This window comes from Miscanthus floridulus, chromosome 19 (genome assembly GCF_019320115.1).
Source record: "Miscanthus floridulus cultivar M001 chromosome 19, ASM1932011v1, whole genome shotgun sequence".
Lineage (NCBI taxonomy): Eukaryota > Viridiplantae > Streptophyta > Magnoliopsida > Poales > Poaceae > Miscanthus > Miscanthus floridulus.
In genome coordinates this window covers 63289112-63305722 of record NC_089598.1, presented here as the reverse complement: position 1 = coordinate 63305722, position 16611 = coordinate 63289112, and the positions used below count along the sequence as shown (strand labels likewise).

At 40.2% G+C, this 16611-nt stretch overlaps 1 protein-coding gene across 1 annotated transcript; it reads right to left on the bottom strand.

The window, feature by feature from the left end:
- Positions 1–646: 646 nt before the first annotated feature.
- LOC136526112 (uncharacterized) lies at positions 647–1021 on the bottom strand. Its single transcript, XM_066518878.1, has one exon. The coding sequence runs from the start codon at positions 1019–1021 to the stop codon at positions 647–649; it is 375 nt and encodes a 124-aa protein (XP_066374975.1).
- Between the last annotated feature and the right edge of the window lie 15590 nt (positions 1022–16611).

Below are 16611 nucleotides of genomic sequence, written 5' to 3'. Positions count from 1 at the left end.
TGAGGTAGCTTACAACGCACGCAAGTCAGGTAGAGCAGGGCGGAGGCAGCCTCCCCATCGGTGGAGCAAAGTCTAGCTCGAAGCCAACTCTAGGTAGGAGATGACCGACGCGTGGGCTCGGGATGGCAACAGCACAGTCAGCGGGCCCACGATGGAGTGTGAGGCCAAGCTAGCCTATGGTGGCTTGCTGGGCTGGCCCAAGAGCGGGAGCTCGGGAGAGCTAGGCCTACGAGGGAAGAGAGAGAGATGGGCTACGGGGATGGGGAAGCTGGGCTTTGGAAAAGGCAAGGCCGAGCAGGCCGAAAGAGACGGAGAGTAAGGGAGGGAAATAATTTTTTTATTTTTCTTTTCTACATTTCCAAAGCAATTTTCAAATCCAAATTTAAATCAATTTGAAGTTTGATTTCAAACCACACAATACAAAAATAGTTTGCAGCAGCATGAATGCATAAACATGTAGGTAAATCCTATAATTGATTTTAAGTTAACAAAAGTTATTACTTTTCTAAATTTAAATGCTCACAAAAATACATAATTAAATCATATTCCCCTATTTATAAACAATGGAAATTTTTAGGGTATTACAATTCTACCCCCCTTACAATGAATCTCGTCCTCAAGATTCGGACGATGCTTACTCAAATAGCTACAGGTATCTTTTTCTCAGATCCTCTTCTCTTTCCCAGGTAGCCTCATCTTCTGTATACCGGTTCCACTGAACATTGCACATCTTTATAACTTGGCTCCTCGTAACCCTTTCTGCTATCTCCAAAATCTTTATTGGGAACTCCTCATAGGTAAGATCTTCCTTAACTGTAAGCTCCTCTAATGGTATCTGCTCCTCTGGTACATGCAAGCACTTCTTTAATTGAGACACATGGAACACATCATGCACACCTGACAAACTCTCAAGCAATTCCAACTGGTAAGCCACTTCACCACATCTCTCAATGATCCGGAAAGGTCTAATATACCTTGGTGCTAACTTTCCTTTCATGTTAAACCTTCTCACACTTCTCATTGGTGACACTTTTAGGTAAACTTAATCCCCTATTTTGAAAACTAATTCTCTTCTCTGAGTGTCAGCATAACTCTTCTATCGAGACTATGCCACTCTCAAGTTGTCCCTAATCATCCTTACTCTCATGGTCCAAGGTAGGTTCTACCACCAACTTCAAAACATTAATGACTATTCTTCGATTAAGATGCTCAAACTTTGAATCACATAGCCTTAGTCCTTGGTGTCGTCTGAATCTTCATTAGCACAACTCCTTTTTGCTAAAGTCATCAGCAATGACATTTCTTACTCCCGGTGATAGCTCCTTTCCAAGTCAAAATTCTTGATTACTCCAATCCATCTACAGTGTCTCAAGTTTCAGTCCGATCATTCATGAAAATAAACTCTCATGTCCTTGTAGATGCCACATGTAGCTCCAAGTGATAATTAAATTCCAATCGAAAAATAATGTCACTAGCTCAACCCAACTTAGTATTGATGCCTTTTGGATTCCTACAATCCAAGTTGATGTCACTCTTATGTCCAAGTAGATAGTATCTCCATGCTCCACAATGGATAACTTTAGTTCATATGTCAGATATCCCATCTCATGCTCCCTTAGTTGACTTAACACATAAACCACCACTTCTTCTTGTATAAGGACACATCCTACACCTTGACAAGGTGCATCATAGTGGATATAAAGCTCTTGTCCGGATCTAGCAAAGCTAATACTTAGGTTTTACTCCAACCCTTTTTCACTCCTTCAAATACTTAGCTCAGGTCTTTTGATCCAAACGAACATAAAATCTTCTCCAATAACACTATCAATATCTTGATGATCTTGGATAAACCTCCCTTGAACCTCTAACCAAATCCCATTATTTAAAACTCTGAGTTTCTCTCACATCTTTGAGTGGGTTTTAATCACATCATTAACTTTCTTCAATCCCAACCCTTCCTGTCATGCTTAGTATATCATTGGAATTTCTTGAGACTCCATAGAACCATATGTAGTTATTAGATATCTCATTCTTGATGAGGACATCACTCCTTCGGAAGTACCCGCTGATCCTCCAACCGTCAAGCAAGGTCCAATGACCCGGGCTCGAATGCGTCAACTCAATTTAGAGGTGAGCTCGTTCTTAAGAGATCCTTTTCATTCTCCGCCACAATGAAAGTTATCACTACCTGACGGAAGATTGGGATTCCCGTTTCCATTAAGTGGCAATCAGAGCTAAGGTATACCGTCAGGTTCACATTTATCCCCTAGTTTGGAGTGTTCCACATTCGTCCCATAGTCTAGTGCTAAACTTTTTTTTCCTGTCCTAAACCTTCCACGCCATAGCCTTTGCATATTTTAGTTTTAGAGTCCGTCGTGTTGAGTTTGTGTCCTGGTCGAGGTCTTGTTGCTAGTTAGGTCATGTTAGAGTCTAGTTCGTGTGTTTTCCCCTATCGTTTCCATCAAATCTTTGCTGTCGTGACTAATTTTATGCACATTGTTTCGGTTTTGTCATCTAATTCGGAGCCAATTCTTAAAATAGGTCTAGTTTTCGCATATAAACTCAGATTTTGACGTTCCATATATCAAAATTGATCAAAAAAATTGTAGATGTGGGCAAACTGAGGTAATGAATCGAACATTGTCCACCATGTTGAGAGCAATTTTGAAGCGCAATTTGAAGATGTGGGAATAGTGTTTGCCGCATGTGGAGTTTGCATATAACAGGGCGGAACATTCCACCACCAAGGTAAGTCCTTTTCAGGAAGTGTATGGTTTTAACCCTCGTGCTCCTATTGATCTTTTGCCTTTACCTACCACTAAGAGAACACATAGTGATGCTAGAGAGCATGTTGATTTCATTCGTAAGTTGCACGAAACAACTAAAGCAAATATTGAAAGAATGAATGAAAAGTATAGAAATGCTAGTAGTAAAGGTAGAAAAGAAATTAGACTTGAACCAGGGTGATTTGGTTTGGTTACATTTGAGAAAAGATAGATTTCCTAAGCTACGTAAGTCTAAATTAAAGCCAAGAGCGGCTGATCCTTATAAGATAATTGAGAAAATAAATGATAATGCCTACAAACTTGAGTTGCCACCCGAGTTCGGGGTTAGTCCCACCTTTAACATTGCAGATTTGAAGCCTTATCTGGGAGAAGAAGATGAGCTTGAGTCAAGGATGACTTAGTTTCAAGAGGGGGAGGATGATGAGGACATCACTCCTTCGGATGTACTCACTGATCCTCCAACCGTCATGCAAGGTCCAATGACCCGGGCTCGAATGCGTCAACTCAATTTAGAGGTGAGCTCGTTCTTAAGTGATCCTTTTCATACTTTTGAGAATAGACTACTACCTAATGATGTTATCTTGCTTAGGAACTTGGTCACAAGATCCTCTTTTCATGGTCACAAGCTTTTTGTCGATTTTGAGCACTGTCTTCTGAAAATTTCCACATGCCGCGCCTTTCACTTGTGTAAACTCATATTTTCTGTGGTTACTTCTTTTGTGATCCTAATTGAAGGAAAAATATAAAAAAATAAAAAAAAGTTAAAATTTCCCAAAAAACAACGACAACCCAAAAAAATAGGAAAGAGAGGCATAAAAGAGGAACAATATCTAGAGGAGCACATAGAGAAGGCCAACGTGTGCTGTGTTAGCATGTGCTGTCTGGTTCCTTGTTTGTGTTGCTATTGCCATCCACCATACTTGTTTTTCACACACCTATCACCTTGCTATCCACCATACTTGTTTGTTACACACCTGGTACTTGGAACATTTTAGACCAGCAACGAGAACAAGTACTTTGGACTACAATTCAGCATTACTTTCTGTTATTGACTTGTGTGCCAAATATACATATTATTCTTTATGTGCTTTCCAAGCTCCACAAACTCTTCAGATTAGTACAGAAAAAGGGCCTTGCAATCTCGGTACCATTGCCACACAGGTATCATTGAACCAGCCGCAGGTTGTACTACCCACTGCTTGTGTTGGTAAGAACTTTGTAAGAGCTTGGTAAGACGCTTCCACTTGCTATGAAAAGTGACACCACTACAACCACGTAGTCATTTGGTAGGGATAACCTTCACCGTTTGTTCCTATTTTTGTGTTTACAATGGCAGGAGGTGATCAGACTGGAGATAACAGCCCCAAGGATTTCAATGAGTGTGTCAGCCAAGAGCAACTACAAGCTGTTGTAGATAATGCCCAAAAAAGGATGAATGAGGCCATCAGGAAGGCCGTCACTGACACACTCATTGAACTCAACATTGGCAATAGCATGGAGAGGTTGGACAAGTGAATTTCCACGCTAACCAACAAGGTTATTGAGTTGGAAGCCTTGGTGGCGGTCAACAACGATGTCTCTGGCAGCAACACCGATGGTCTCTTGCCAGAAGACATGGTGCATGATGCCACTAGGAACATAGATTAGGGCAGCCTTCCGATGAAGCAAGATTACGATGACGTCTTTCGCCGCAACACAATAGGTATGGGTGGTGTCCACCACCATCAAGGTAATAATCATTGAGTGCCCGATGATCCTTATGCTAAGATTAAGTTCACAATACCATATTTTTTTGGGTCATTATGATGCTGAGGGATATCTTGATTGGGAGATGATGGTAGAACAAAAGTTTAGTGCCCACCTTGTGCTTGAGCATCATAGAGTTCGAGAAGCTACTAGTGAGTGTAAGGACTTTGCCATTATTTGGTGGATGGGCTAGTTGCACATGATGCTTTACCTGGTATGTGGGAAGAACTTAAGATAGCTATGCGTGATCATTTTGTTCCTCCTTCTTATCATAGAGACTTGCATAAGAAATTGATGCGTTTAGAACAAGGAGAGAAATCTATACATGATTACTATGGTGAGCTCCAAAAGGGATTGATGCATTGTAGTGTTGTGGAGGGGAACGAAGATTCCATTTGTCATTTTTATTTAGGTTTGAGGAGTGAGATTTAGGACATTGTTGATTATAAAGAATTTAACACTGTCAACCAGTTGTTTCAGTTTGCTATGCTTGTAGAAAATGAATTGTAGGGGTGTGAACAACAGAGTAAGAGCAAGGTCAGCACCACATACACGCCACACTCGGCGCCATCTTCGAGGCTAACCAAGCCAACCACTTTTCGGGCACCTCCACTAGTGAGCAAGCGACCAGTAGCCTCTAGAGTTACCACTACACCTAATGCACCTCCCACACGACCTTTAGATTCAGGTAAAAAATCTTTGTAGGTGCCTACCAAGAGTGCCTCATCCGTTGCATCGATGAGATGCACTTCGGGCATTCAGTGCCATCGCTGCCATGGCATTGGCCATATGCAGAAGGACTGCCCAATTCAGCTAGGCATACATTAGCTATAGAAGATGGTTACATCAGCACCTCTGACATTGAGGATGGAGAAGACCAAGATACAGATGAGGAGGACGGCGAAGTCCTTGGTGACGAGGCCACGGTGTCCTATAGGAGCATCATTATATAGCGGGTGCCTAGCTCACAAGTACAGCAACCTGAGAAGCTACAACACCATAACTTGTTCTAGATTTTCTTCATCATCAGCAACCATCGAGCACGTGTCATTATTGATGGAGGTAGCTGCAATAATTTGGTGAGTTCTGAATTGGTCAAGAAGCTTGGCTTGACCACACGTCCGCACCCATGTCGATACCATATTCAGTGGCTAAATGATTCTGGTAAAGCAAAGGTAACACAAATTTACGGAGTATCATTTTACATTGGTTCTTATGCTGATTCTGTTGATTATGATGTGGTACCTATGCAAGCTTGTTCACTCTTATTGGGTCGTCCTTGGGAATATGATAATGATGCTACACACCATGGTAGAAGTAATAAATACACCTTTGTGCATAAAGGAAAGAAAATTACTTTGGTACCTTTGACCCCTGCTCAAATTGTACATGTTGATAGAGAACGCGCTGCTAGTTTGAATGATGTTCAATCTGAAAATCAGCAAGTTGCTAATTCTATTCTCCCACATAAAAAGGATAAGTCTACATCTATTTCTAGGGCCGAAGCGATTAAATTGAAGGGTGGTGTTATGCTTGCAACAAAATGTGACTTTGCTGAAATTTCTGATGATGATATTTGCTATGCTTTGGTATGCAAACGAGCTATATATTCGCTTGATGATACTGTTAGCTCGATGCCTCCTGCTATCACTAACCTTTTGTAGAAGTATGAGGACATTTTTCCAGCTGAGATACCCCCGGGGCTGCCACCTATGAGAGGGATAGAGCATCAAATCGATTTGATTCTGGGAGCAACCTTGCCCAACTGTGCTGCCTATCGAACCAATCCCGAGGAGACTAAGGAAATTCAGCGGCAAGTCCAAGACCTTTTGGACCGTGGGTATGTACGTGAAAGCCTTAGTCCTTGTGCTGTTCCTATAGTTTTGGTCCCTAAGAAAGATGGAACTTGGCGTATGTGTGTTGATTGTAGAGCAATCAATAATATTACTATTCGGTATCGTCATCCTATTCCTAGGCTAGACGACATGCTTGATGAGTTGTGTGGTTCTATAATTTTCACCAAGATTGACTTGTGAAGTGGCTACCACCAAATTAGAATGAAACTTGGTGATGAATGGAAAACTACGTTTAAAACTAAATTCGGGTTGTATGAGTGGTTAGTAATGCCTTTTGGTTTGACCAATGCACCTAGCACTTTCATACGCTTAATGAATGAGGTTTTGAGAGCTTTTATTGGTCATTTTGTGGTAGTTTACTTTGATGATATATTGATTTACAGCAAGTCTTTTGATGAACATATGGATCACTTACGTGCTGTTTTTAATGCTTTACGTGATTCACGTTTATTTGGTAATCTTGAGAAGTGCATCTTTTGCATGGATCAAGTTTCTTTTATTGGCTATGTTGTAACTCCACAGGGAATTGAGGTGGACGAGATGAAAATTGAAGCCATAAAGAGCTTGTCGATTCCCCAAACCGTTACATAGGTGAGGAGTTTTCTTGGTCTTGTAGGATTCTACAGTCGCTTTGTCAAAGATTTCAGCACCATTGCTGCCCCGTTGCATGAGTTGATGAAGAAAGGGGTGGTGTTTCATTGGGGAAAGGCACATGACGAGTCCTTTGACACTTTGAAGGACAAGCTCACACATGCACCATTGCTTGCAACTTCCAAATTTTGATAAGACTTTTGAGCTAGAATGTGATGCTAGTGGAGTTGGCATTGGGGGTGTTTTGATGCAAGATGGTAAACCCATTACTTACTTTAGTGAAAAATTGCATGGTCCTGTTTTGAATTACTCCACGTATGATAAGAAATTGTAGATGTGGTGTCATTATTTGTGGCCTAAAGAATTTGTTATTCATTCTGATCATGAGTCACTTAAGTATCTTCGCTCTCAACATAATCTGAATCATAGACATGCTAAATGGGTTGAATTTATTGAATCTTTTCCATATATTATCAAACACAAGAAAGGGAAGGATAATGTGATTGCTGATGCTTTGTCTAGATGATATACATTACTGTCCCAACTTGATTGTCGGATTTTTGGGCTTGAATCAGTAAATGAACAATATGCGCTTGATCCTGATTTTAAGGACGTCTTGCTAAATTGTAGAGAAGGATGTACATGAAATAAGTTTATGATCAATGATGGGTTTTGTTTAGAGCTAACCGCCTATGCATTCTAGTTGGCTCCGTTCGTCTTTTGTTGTTGTAGGAGGCACATGGAGGCGGATTGATGGGATATTTTGGAGCCAAGAAGACAGAGGAGGTGCTGTCCACACATTTCTTTTGGCCTACGATGAGGCGAGATGTAGAACAGGTACATGGCTCGGTGCACCACATGTCAAAAAGCTAAGTCGTAGGTTGAACCCACATGGTTTGTATATGCCTCTTCCTATTCCTTCTACTTCTTGGGCTGATATATCTATGGATTTTGTGTTGGGTTTGCCAAGGACTAAGAGGGGGAGGGATAGTATTTTTGTGGTGGTTGATCATTTTTCTAAGATGGCACACTTTATTCCTTGTCATAAGAGCGACGATGTTGTTCATATTGCTGACCTTTTCTTTCAAGAAATCATTTGCTTGCATGGTATGCCTTCTACTATTGTTTCAGACCATGTGATGCAAAATTCTTGAGTCATTTTTGGCACACTTTGTGGAATAAATTAGGGGACCAAGCTGCTGTTTTCTACAACATGTCATCCCCAAACTGATGGGCAAACTGAGGTAGTGAATCGAACATTGTCCACCATGTTGAGAGCAAATTTGAAGCGCAATTTGAAGATGTGGGAAGAGTGTTTGCCGCATGGTTGCATATAACAGGGCGGAACATTCCACCACCAAGGTAAGTCCTTTTTAGGAAGTGTATGGTTTTAACCCTCGTGCTCCTATTGATCTTTTACCTTTACCTACCACTGAGAGAACACATAGTGATGCTAGAGAGCATGTTGATTTCATTCATAAGTTGCACAAAACAACTAAAGCAAATATTGAAAGAATGAATGAAAAGTATAGAAATGCTAGTAGTAAAGGTAGAAAAGAAATTAAACTTGAACTGGGTGATTTGGTTTAGTTACATTTGAGAAAAGATAGATTTCCTAAGCTGTGTAAGTCTAAATTAATGCTAAGAGCGGCTGATCCTTATAAGATAATTGAGAAAATAAATGATAATGCCTACTAACTTGAGTTGCCACCTGAGTTCGGGGTTAGTCCCACCTTTAACATTGCAGATTTGAAGCCTTATTTGGGAGAAGAAGATGAGCTTGAGTCGAGGATGACTTAGTTTCAAGAGGGGGAGGATGATGAGGACATCACTCCTTCGGATGTACCCGCTGATCCTCCAACCATCATGCAAGGCCCAATGACCCAGACTCGAATGCGTCAACTCAATTTAGAGGGTGAGCTCGTTCTTAAGCGATCATTTTCATACTTTTGAGAATAGACTACTACCTAATGATGTTATCTTGCTTAAGAACATTGGAGAGGGTCATGAGGGATGAGGGACTTAGAGGAAGAGGTGGAGGCATTGATGACCAGCAAGGACGTTCAACAGAAACCGAAGGCCCAGTCCAACATGATTTCGAGCCTGCCTCGACCTCCAGGACCAGTGTGCCTTAAACTGGTCACCCAGGACGCATCCGGACTCCATTTTCGACAATCCACATATGGTTGGAAAGCTAATTTGATAAGGAAGCCAATCCAAGTGGTCTCAGATCAAAATACCTTCAGAATCAACAGGAATTGTCAAAACAAGTCAGCATCCAGAATCTACAAGGGTGCTGCGACACCGTCTTTTGGTCCGTTGGACCATGTATCGTGTTTGGGCCCATTAGGGGGCACGTCCAGGGTAGGCGATGACCCTAAGACCTTTATAATTATATGCCACCGCCGTCATTAGGTTTTGGGGTTTTGCTTAGATTAATCTATCAAGAACAATTTTGTCGTTCATCGGTTTGTGAGACCCCAACTTCGTGAGATTAATCATTCATCTTCAATTTGGTTGCTTTCTTTCTTGTTCTTGCTTGTGTTCTTCATTGTGCAGGCAGGGATTAGCCTTCTTGGCAAGGTCAACCGGATCTGTGTCTCGGTTGATAACCAGAGGAGTTGTGGTGCTAAGATTGTAGGGTTCGATCTTTCGATCTGAAGCCGTATTGGTGTGTCATTCTCCGCCACAACAAAAGTTATCACTACCTGGCGGAAGATCGGGATTCCTGTTTCCATTAATTCCTATGTCATTAGTGCCTACTTGTCTTGGGTATGTTGCAGATTAGACTCCCAGCTAAGGATAGCTCGAATTGCAGAGCCATATTAACGAATGCATCCATTCCTCGTAGATGATCCAATAACTTATCAATCAAGCAAAGGATACTTACTCTAGCTTATGAAACCCTTAAGTGATATACATCCTCTGAGTATACACCTTCTAATAGGTCATTCTCATATTCCTCAGGTGTAGGTTAAATACCATCATACTCAATTTTTTCTCCTGACGGTGTTATTAGAAGCACCGAATGTTGGGCATACTTAATTACTCCCTTACAAGCAGACAACCATCCCTTTCCAAGGATAATATTAATGTCCCTTGACTCCAAAACTATAAGGTTTGCCTCAAAGTTTACCCCCTTTTATGTTAAGACTAACTTTTGGGCATATGCGGTTTGCCTTCATTACTCCTCCTGGGGACTTTAACTATCACCGGTTTCCCCATCAGAAGCATAGTTATCTTATAATCTACCACATACGCACTAGAGTTAAATGAATGTGACGCACTAGGGTCAAACAAAGCCATGGCAGTGGCTGAGCTTACTGCAATCAAACCATAAACGATCTCCTTAGCTCCATGAATGGTAATCAAATCCACATTGTTCAACCTGCCTTGAATGTAGTTTCGCTTTAACTTATTTCCTTGCACCTACTCCTTATGGACATTCTGTTTCGGCTCCTGCTGCTGTTGATTTTGGCTTTGATTACTCTCAGCAAACTTCTCAAGGCAATCATTCTTATAGGGTTCAATCTCACCACAATCATAACCTTCCTTACTAGTAGAAGTATTTGTCATTATCAAGGTGATAGTGGGAGATGACAGACATGGCTCTTGATAGCTAAAATGCTGCACTTCATCATTAGGTTGATGATATTGATCTTGATCATTACTTCCAAGCAGATTCATAGGGTGTGACTAATATTCTGGTTGTATAGCAAAACAAGGACGAGTATTTCTAAATTGGCATTGAAGATCATGCTTTCTCATCTCTTCTTCCATCCCTCAATGCTTGTTCTCAATTAGAATTGCCCTATCCACCAATGTTTTGAAATTAGGATACACAACAGTCATCAACTGCAATTGAACTCGATCATTCAGTCCTTTCAAAAAGCGTTTCTATTTCTTAGCATCAATATCCACTTCTTTTGGAGCATAGCGCGACAACTAAGTGAACATGTCACAATACTCACACACAGTTATAGATCCTTGCTTGAGAGCCCAGAACTCATCTGGCTTGAGTTCTACCACACCTGTGGGAATGTGGTACGACCTGAAGCTCTCGCTAAACTCCTTCCAAGTGATCTGTCCAACATTGTTGAGATGTCCATACTGGTAAGACTCCCACCAGTCTTGTGCTACGCCCTAGAGTTGGCCAGATGCAAAAAGCACCTTCTCATGGTAGCAACCATCACAGAGATAATCGATGCTTCCAAATGAATAACTAGAACATATGAAACTTTATCTTGCAACTTCTTCAACTTGGCTACCCCCTTAAGAAAAGATCAACTAGGGGACACAAAAGGGTAGCTTGAACCTCCTTCCAGATGAGCTAACTAGTGTCAAGACGTTCTGTCATCCCAATGATACTCTTGTATATGGGCAAGAACAAGAAATCTAAAATTCCTTGCGAGCAGAAAAACAACAGCACAATAAAACAGCTGTAACTCTCATTCTATTAATCCAATGAAGTTGTAGCTTACGCTATTGGAAAGCTTATCAAATCCTCCACAACTTCCTTATGGAACACTTTTCCAAATTATGCAGTTCATGTAACCGAAAATAGTGCACAACAGAAACTGCTCTAGCTTTTAATCAGCACATGTGTACCGTCTTGTGATTTTCATAACTCCATAACAAAAATGGCTATCAGGGTGATTCTTGTAGTCAGAGAGAGATGTTGAAGTCTACTGTTGTACATAATATTTCCATGATTTTTGGTCTTCCAAAAATAGAGATAAAAGCTGAAGAGGGCAGGCTGCTCCGAAAAGATGGGATAGAGGGAATAGGTGAAACCAAAACCCAACTATTTATTTCATTAATCCTTATACCTTAGGCCTATAAGCTAAATGAAATTGTACGAACACCCAACAAGATCATTGCAGTCATTACAAAGATCCAAAACAAGCATAAGCATAATGTCAATTCAACAAAGCATTAAAAGGTGCACAACTCAATCATTGACTCCACTTACGATACTATCGTCCTCATTGTACTAGGGGTAACAATCCTAAGACTCGTCTTTAGATTACGCAAGAAGGTGGTGAGGAACAGTTCTAAAAATATATCAAATCAAGGAGTAAGGATGAGAACAAGGACTTTAAAATAAGCACCAAGGTAGAGATGAATAGCAAGGGTAGAGATATAGTAGAGAAGAAAATATTAAGGTTCATAGAGCAAGGGTTTTGTAGCAACTTCTAAACCTTAAAACGACCAGTTTCTACTAGGCTTGTATCCTACAGTCAGCATTGCTCTGATACCACTTTGTAGCACCCGGTTTTAAGAACAAAACCAGATGCACACCATATGTGAGCCTAGGAAGTCAAATCTCACATATAGCTACAAATAAGGGTAATATCGAAACACTATGCTCAATATATAACATACTTAGTATAAAGGATATAACCTTAGACAACAAACAATGGAAAGACAACTCTGATCTTCGGGTGAAGACTCCAATTCCATAGGGACAATTGACTGGTTGATCACAAGCCTAATTCCTCCAAACTCTAGTAATCTAGTACCCATCCGGGATTTTTATCCAAATAATTGAAAAAATAAAGCAAGCGTAAGTACATGTTGTACTCAACAAATATAACATGGGGTTCATGAGGCTCAAAAGGCTAACACTGGTTTAACTACGATTAGCTTTTAATGAGTCATGGTTTTAGCAATTGAGTGGCAACAAGTTTAATCCACAAGCCCACATAAACACAGGATCTGGTAAACATGAATAATGAATAGCATAAACAGTAATCATTAGTGAGCATCTTTATCCTCAATATCATCAATGTTCATCATCTATTCCATAAGGGTCCAAGGCCGCTCGTGACTATGAGCATGACTGATATATTAGTTTTACACTCTGCAGAGGTTGTACACTTTCACTATGAGTCGTGTTTACCCTTTCGCCCGAGGTTATCAGCCTATTGACCCACTACCAAGGATGGTCGGTAGGGTTCACTATGAAGCCTTTTAAAGGTTCATCTAACAAGTTAGGGCCATTAGATTCACTTGGCAAACAGATATAGGAATCCCCCTGTCGAATGGCACAATTCCATCATGGCTATACACATAAGAGTAGAGGTTGTCCTATACCCGATTCGGCAATCCATTCTTATGCCAATAAAAGCAAGCTCTCACAAGCTAGAAAAGGTCCTCATACTAAGCTAAAGCCTAGAGCCATGTAGCCCTCATAGTTGTACTATAAGTCCTAGGATGTTCACTTATAGATAAATCCTTAGGGAGAGGAATCTAGAGCACCATAAAATAGCCCAATGCTTTAAATGCCTAGTTCCATGTTGCTAAAAGTATCTTTTAGTGTTTATTGCATATACCATTAGTCAAGTTACAAGATCATGGTTGCAGTTGAGCATGTAACAGAACCTGACCAATTTATAAGAGCACAAGTACAAAAGCAATCACCTGGAGTGATCAAACCAGTCATACTTGAACCCATATAAACCCGATAGTCAACTGAAACCACAAATGATTTCAAACCAACTTGCATAAAAATAAGATCGTAGTGATTCAACATAACAAGCCACATGTTACATCCATTTCACAAGTAGTTCACAAGTACCTCATACATCAGAGTTCACATAGTTATTACAAAACAAGTTCACAAATAGCGGAAGCAAAGTAGTTTGAGACCATCACACACACTTAGTTCAAATACAAGCCAGTTCCATAGTCATATCCAGCAAAAGCAACATGATAAGATAACATAGATGATCATGCCCCATGATCTAGTCTTCATCCCCCGTAGGGTGGAGATAATACTTGCAGTAGCCGTTATAGAGCATGTCATCTGCAACAAGGGGGAATAAACCCTGAGTATGAGAATGTACTCAACTAGACTTACCCGTCGTAAACCAAAAATAAATGACACCAAGGAGTATGCAAGGCTTTATCGGTGGATCTTGCTTGACAACCATTTTGCATAAAAACTTTAATGATACAAGAGCATAACTTAATTTATTAATTAAGCAGCAAGTTATCCATATTAAACCTGTCAACTAGATTAGCACCTTGTACTACAGCAAGCAATTGATTAAACTCCAAGCATTAGTAACCATATCCAGTATAATGTTGTAACATCATCATCATCATTATAACCATCAAGTTCAATTAAGTGTATCTACGTTGCCACTGCTCTGTCAAGTTCCCACTATCCAGGGAGAGACCGCAATTCGAATCGATTCCTACCCTAGCTGGAGAATTATTCCTAACACAAACCCAGGTCTACCAGCCACAGTAGCCTTAAGTCACCTTTGGTACAACTCAGGAATCATGGTTCCAAGCAGCGCCGCACCCTTAGGGAATCCACTCTGCTAGGTGGCCAATCTCACCTTTGGACTTATACCAATGGCTCCCCGCACATCCTTACTACCGCCAGAGTGTGCACTTTCACTTCCCGGCCCTCTGGCCTGAGTTGAGCTACTTGGCTTCACGGTTGGAATGAGTTATCTGGCCAACTAAGTGATAGGCATGCGTTCAACATGACATGAGGACATACACCGAATCGGTCCTTAACCGACACAGACGGGGATAGATCCACACCCAAGACATCCTTGCCTTGTTGCTTCTCTATCGACATCCTGCCCGGTCTCCATTCATTATTAACACATGGTTATTTCCATGATAGCAAATATAGCCAATCGTGACCAGACATCATCCTAACTTGCAGGTGACAGGAAATCACCTGACTTTACCGGTCTAAGCAAGGCTAAGCTTTGATTCGCTCCTGGACCTAAATAGGATTCAGGGTACGTTTACTGGACAAGGAATAGATATATATGCAACAAGTATTTGCATCCAATTCCTATCACTTAATGCATCAACAAATAAAGATACTCAAAGTAACCATTTTCAAAACATAGGAGACTTAGAATGCTCCGAGGCTTGCCTTTCAGAAAAGATGAAGGTTGGTGATCGGGACACTCAAGGACTTCTTCTTTGTTGGCTCCTTGTTTTGAGGCCTGCACCTCCGTCTCCTGAGCTTCCTGCTGCTCCTCCGGAAGTCCTTGCTCGAATTCCAGAAGCGTGACTCCCTACGGAACACCTATTGCATGCATATGCATAGCATAAGAGTCATGCATGCACAAGAGATGGAAGGTGATGATGAAATGTTCAGCCATGTATAGATGGATGCATGAAAGACACGATGATGCAAGATTAACATCTATTTTACCGAGTAGGTGCATATCTCTTTTAGAAAACAAGAACTACACACTCACCAAGCTCTAACAACCTAAGATAAAGTTGTTCATCTTCATTAAGAGGTCTAGCACCTGCAACTAACAATTTATCTTAATTAGCCTAGCATCTAAATCATCACATCAACTCATATAAAGCAAACAAGGCATTCATTGCACTCAACAGTTTTTAGGCTGCAAACAGCAGCTACAAGTTTGATCCATAACTTGATTTATAGAGGTCCAAATACCTTGATTAAAGACTTTATGGAAAGCTTATAAAATTGTCTACAACTTTCGTTTAATCACCAAAGTCTAATTAAAACTTAAACTATGTCAAACAGACTGATCTTACAAAACTATCTGTAGATTCTAGAGAGCAGGCAGTTGGGAGTGATGTCTTCCAACTGATATAACTCTCAAACCACTAGGCCCAATGCCCTAAAAGTTTGCCACAAGCTAGATAAACAAGTTCCCTACAACTTTGTTATTGACCAAATTCACAACAAACATCATCTTCACCAGTTAATTTGCTTAACTCTAAAATCTGTCCAGAAAGTCACTATAAGTGAATTATAGTGAAAATAATATTTCATTACATACAAGAATAGCACTATGAGCACTACCAATGCTACCAACAGTTAACATACATCAAATGAACACTATAAAACATAGTGGCCATTGCTAATTAAATTCTTTTGATGCCTTTATTAATTTATTTAGATAATTAGGTTAAATAATAAACACATATCCAAAGTATACAGAAAATTTCACAAAAATTATGGTAGCTTATACATATCCCCAATAGATTACTGTATAAATTTCACAACATTTGAGCAAACATAACATCCTACACAAAAATGACAAGCCAGCAGGGCTTAAAATAGCATAAATAGGAAACCCTAGTGAAAAGTGTCAAGCAACAGATTTCATATTTTTCTTGGGTTCACTAAAACACAACAACACTGTACAAAAAGTTTCATGCTCAAATGATACATATTTTTACCATGAAAATAGCACAAGAATCTAGCATTTATTTAAGATAAATAGCAAACTCCTATTTCCAACAAGATCACAATGCAACCAATATTTTTCCCATGTAGTACATAACAATACAAGACTAAAAAACTTGGAATCACATTCCTAGCTCAAGTTATAGATTTAACAAAATTGAAACCATTTAAAAGCATTTGTCAAACTCTATTTTATTCTCCTAGAAAAATATAGGAAATAGTACATTTCATATTTTTATCAAATACTACATTTCATGAGGAATCCAACAAAATTTAGTTCACACAAATAGGATACTCCTAGCCCTAGATATTATTTTCCAAAGTTAGCACTAAAAACAAGAAATAAATGCACTATCTTTCTATTCTGAGCCACTGACAGCCAGGACCCTCAACTCAGTCGGGCCCGCATGTCAGCAAAAGAAAA

Coding starts and splice junctions, on each gene's coding strand:
- LOC136526112 (XM_066518878.1), bottom strand. CDS start 1,021: ATGAGAAGTGTGAGAAGGTTTAACATGAAAGGAAAGTTAGCACCAAGG.